The sequence below is a fragment of the Fukomys damarensis genome, unplaced genomic scaffold (assembly GCF_012274545.1).
Source record: "Fukomys damarensis isolate Sample0158 unplaced genomic scaffold, DMR_v1.0_HiC HiC_scaffold_27, whole genome shotgun sequence".
Lineage (NCBI taxonomy): Eukaryota > Metazoa > Chordata > Mammalia > Rodentia > Bathyergidae > Fukomys > Fukomys damarensis.
The window spans coordinates 6,062,190-6,066,068 of record NW_022900939.1 but is presented as its reverse complement, the minus strand read 5'-3'; the positions used below and the strand labels follow the sequence as shown (position 1 = coordinate 6,066,068).

The following is a 3,879-nucleotide window of genomic DNA, read 5'->3' as shown; positions in this document are numbered from 1 at the left end:
CTGGAGTTTTTTTTTTTTTTTTTTTTTTTTTTTTTTTGAGACAGGGTCTCACTATGTAGTTGAGATTGACCTGGAACTCACTATGTAGTCCAGGCTGGTCTCCAACTCACAGAGATCCTCCTGCCTCAGCCTCCAACACACTGGGATTACAGGCATGCGCCACCACACCCGGCTTGAAGTTCTTAATAAAGAGAACATTTGCCAAACAGGGATATGATTTGTCTCATATGACCCAGTTTTTAAGAGGACTTAAATATTTTGTGCCTGTTTCCTTTTTTGGAAAAATGTTGATAATAGTATTTTTAAAATAGCAGTACATAGGGGCTGAGATTTTGCCCAGCGGTTCCGCCACCTGCCTCTCAAGCACAAAGTCTGGAGTTCAATCCTTGGTACCCACAGAAAGAAGCAGTAGTACATAGTACCTCTTGTTTTATTTTTAGTTTTTTGGAGACAGGGTCTTGCTATATAATTCAGTTTGGCCTTGAGCTCACTAAGTTTGTGATCAGGCTGGCCTCAAACTTCTGGCGATCTTCCTAACTTAGTCTCCCCAGTGCTTGAACTACAGGGTGCACCACCACATCTGGCTCATTTGATTTATTTTTTTTCTGGAGACAGAGTCTTACTACGTTCCCAGGCTGTTCTTGAACTTGTGGACTTATGTGATCCTCCTAAGTCAGCCTCCAAGTAGCTGGGAAAGCAGACATGCAACACCAAACCAGCTAGTACTTAAGAGTTTTCCTAACTATTAGCCATTTAACAGTTTACCCCAGCATCTCTTGGACAGTACATTTTACTTGCTATCGACTGTCACTGGGGCAGGTGTCATTTCAACCTGTCAATTCTTGTATTGATTAAATTTGACAAAACTGTCATTTTTAGATTTCCTGTCATAAAAAGCATTGAAAAAAATACGCAATGTTTGGTCACCTTGTATTTAAATGAGTGGACTGCTAAGTGTTTAAGCAAGAGAATCCATACAAAGTGCTAACAACATTGCGAGACAAATTTTAAGGGCTCAATAACTTTAGTCTGGCTTTATAATTAGGACGCCAAAACTTAGAGATTTGTAAGAAATCAGCTTGGAACCCGAGAACTCCCACATCTATGGATGAAACAGCTAGCTAGAGGAGGGCCAGGGATTTAGCCCAGCGGTTCTGCCACCTGCCTCATGAGTGCAAGGTCACAAGTTCGATCTCTGGTACCAAAATAAAACAAAACAAAACAAAAATAGCTAGATGAGACATTTGTAAAACACACTCTCCTTTACTTCCTTTTGGTACCAGGGATCGAACTCAGGTCCTTGTGCTTGTGAGGCAAGTGGTGGAACCACTGAGCTAAATCTCAGGCCCCTTTTGTTTTTTGGAGACAGAGTCTCACTATGCAATCCAGGCTGGCATGGGATACACTGTGTAGCCCTGCAACTCATATCCTCCTGCCCCACCCTCCAGTAAATGTCTTTTATTCTTTTTTTCCATATCGGGGATCAAACTCAGGTTCTTGCATTTGCGAAGCAGGCAGCAGAACCACTGAGCTAAATCCCTGGCCCAGTAAATGGTACTAGGGATCGAACTAGTAAATGTCTTTTAAATATTGATTTAAAACAATCAAGGCTCACGGGCTGGGGATGTAGCTCACTGTTAAGAGTGTTTGCCTGGCAAGGCAAGGCCCTAGGTTTGATCTCCAACACTGCAAAAACCAAAAACACATATAGAAATTGAAAGAAATAACTCCAATTCAGAGTTTTCTTGCCTGAAGTCTCACAAAAAAAGTGAGACTACCTGTGTTTTGGTGATGGTGGTGGGGATACTGGGATTGGTGAACTCGGGGCCTTCAGAAGGAGCTACATGTGTAGCGGTTTTACTTTATTTTTGAGACAGGGTCTTGCTACTGGTCTTGAACTATGTTACCCAGGCTGGCCTTGAACTCAGCCATCCTCCTGTCTCAGCCTCCAGAGTGGTGGGATGACAGGCGTGCACCAGTATGCCGCACTCTCAGCTCTCTTTAGTACTTTCTTTTGAGACAGGTCTCTATCTTCCCCAGGCTGGGCTTGCAATTCTCCTGCCTCACTCAGCCTCCCAGCACTCCCACCACACCCACCTCCTACTACGTAATTTATCTAAGGCTACAAATTGAAGATTTATTTTATTTTTTTGGAAACAGGGTCTCACACTACGTAGTCCAGACTGGCCTCAAACTCTCCTGATCCTCCTGACTCAGCCTCCTAGGTACAACATGAAGATTTAAACCTGCAAACTTACCAAGAAGCCAACTATCCTTGAGCATCCCAGCTTCAAACCGACTACTTAGGGAGGACTGCTGCAGCACAGCACAGTCGTGTAGGCTGCCAGGCCAGTTTGTCTCCACCGTCATCAGCGTCCCTCTGATGTCACACACCATCAGGCAGTTTAGAGAATGCAGACCTTTGTGGTTCACGTAGGAGAGGTCTTCGGCATTTGGTGCCTTGATTGCCACGTGGATGCAGTCAACCACCCCTACCACCCCTGGCATCCCTGCCAACCCATAGAATTCATCCTTCAGAGCCTGCACAGAGGCTTCGTCAGCTGGAAAGTGAATGAACTGGGAGGCTCTTTCCATAAGTGCTTCAGTGACATTGGCAACACAGCGACTCATAGAGGCCTGGCTGATTCCAATGGCATCTCCCATCCGGGTCTGGAAGGAGCCTGAGGTATAAAAGCCCAGTGCTGCAAGGATCTGTGTCTCTGGGCTGATGGCCCTGGACCGCTGAGTAGGTCGAGAAAGACTGGGCCCCAAGAGCTCCACCAGGTAATAAATGAACTCTCGGGGAAACCCATACATGGACATCAAGTCTTCATCGGACACGTCATGCAGCTTAAAACGGTCCAAAGTCCGGTGACCCCGGCCGTACAGCAGGAGATCACAGTCCAGCACTGTGATGGGGATGGCCATAACCACGTGAATGCTGCCTCTCCTGCTACTTTTTCTGAACTCTTCTCATTGAAGACCTTGGTGCCAGAAGGTATTAAAGGAAGTGTCAGCGGAACTCATCAGCTAACCCTAAGTTAAACAGCTCTGACGGTTATAATCTTCCCTCTGTAAAGGTTGAAAGAAAAAAATAATTAGGAATGTACCAAGGACCTGAAAGTGACTCAAAGGCTGCAGCAGCACCTTTTTTGTTCAGGCAAAAGGTGCTGTTCCTGTAACTCAGGGTTTTTCTTCACGAAACGGTTGCAGGAGAAATTTGGCCTGGTTTGAAGCACATTGGGAGTTTAATGCTCATCTGATGCCTGTATTTTAAGTGAAAATGGCAAAAGATTAATATGGGAGGTGGCATAATTATTTTCAAGGTAAAAGACTTCTGCTCCTAATTAGGCCACAAAGCAGCCGACCCGTCCTAACTACCTTAGGTAAGGATTAGTCACAGGTTTGTTATCCAGAACCCATGGCTCTACCTAGTAAGAGCGGGACAAATGTGGAGGTGCAAAAGCCAGTCTACTGAGGAAGGGGAGAGCCCAGGACCCAGCTTGAAGGATTTGTGCCTGTTATTAATAACAGGCTTTCTCCGCACAAAGAAATAAAATTTTAAAAATCTTTCAATCATTGTTTTGAGACATGGTCTGTGCTACGCAGCCCAGGCTGGCCTCAATGCACGGCGATCCTCCTGACTCAACCACCCTGGTGGTGGGATCGCAGGCAAGCGCCACCACGCTCGGCTAAGAATTCAAATGTCGACACTGCGGGTTAGAAAGTAAGAAGACCAGTCAGTCTGAAAGAAAGAGCGAAAGAAGAGGCTGTGGAGCCAGGCTTGGGAGGAACTCCGCCGCCTTTACAGCGCGCCTTAAACTCGGCTACGAAGACTGACTGCGCCGGCAGCTCCACATCGGCTAAAGCCCGACACCC

General features: G+C 46.0%; 1 protein-coding gene across 1 annotated transcript in view; it reads right to left on the bottom strand.

The window, feature by feature from the left end:
- Positions 1-3,072, bottom strand: part of Harbi1 (harbinger transposase derived 1) — an 8,971-nt gene extending 5,899 nt beyond the window's left edge. The window contains exon 1 of the mRNA XM_010612460.3: positions 2,259-3,072. Coding sequence (XP_010610762.1) covers positions 2,259-2,928 — 670 coding nt within the window. The 5' untranslated portion in view covers positions 2,929-3,072. The remainder of the gene's footprint in view (positions 1-2,258) is intronic.
- Between the last annotated feature and the right edge of the window lie 807 nt (positions 3,073-3,879).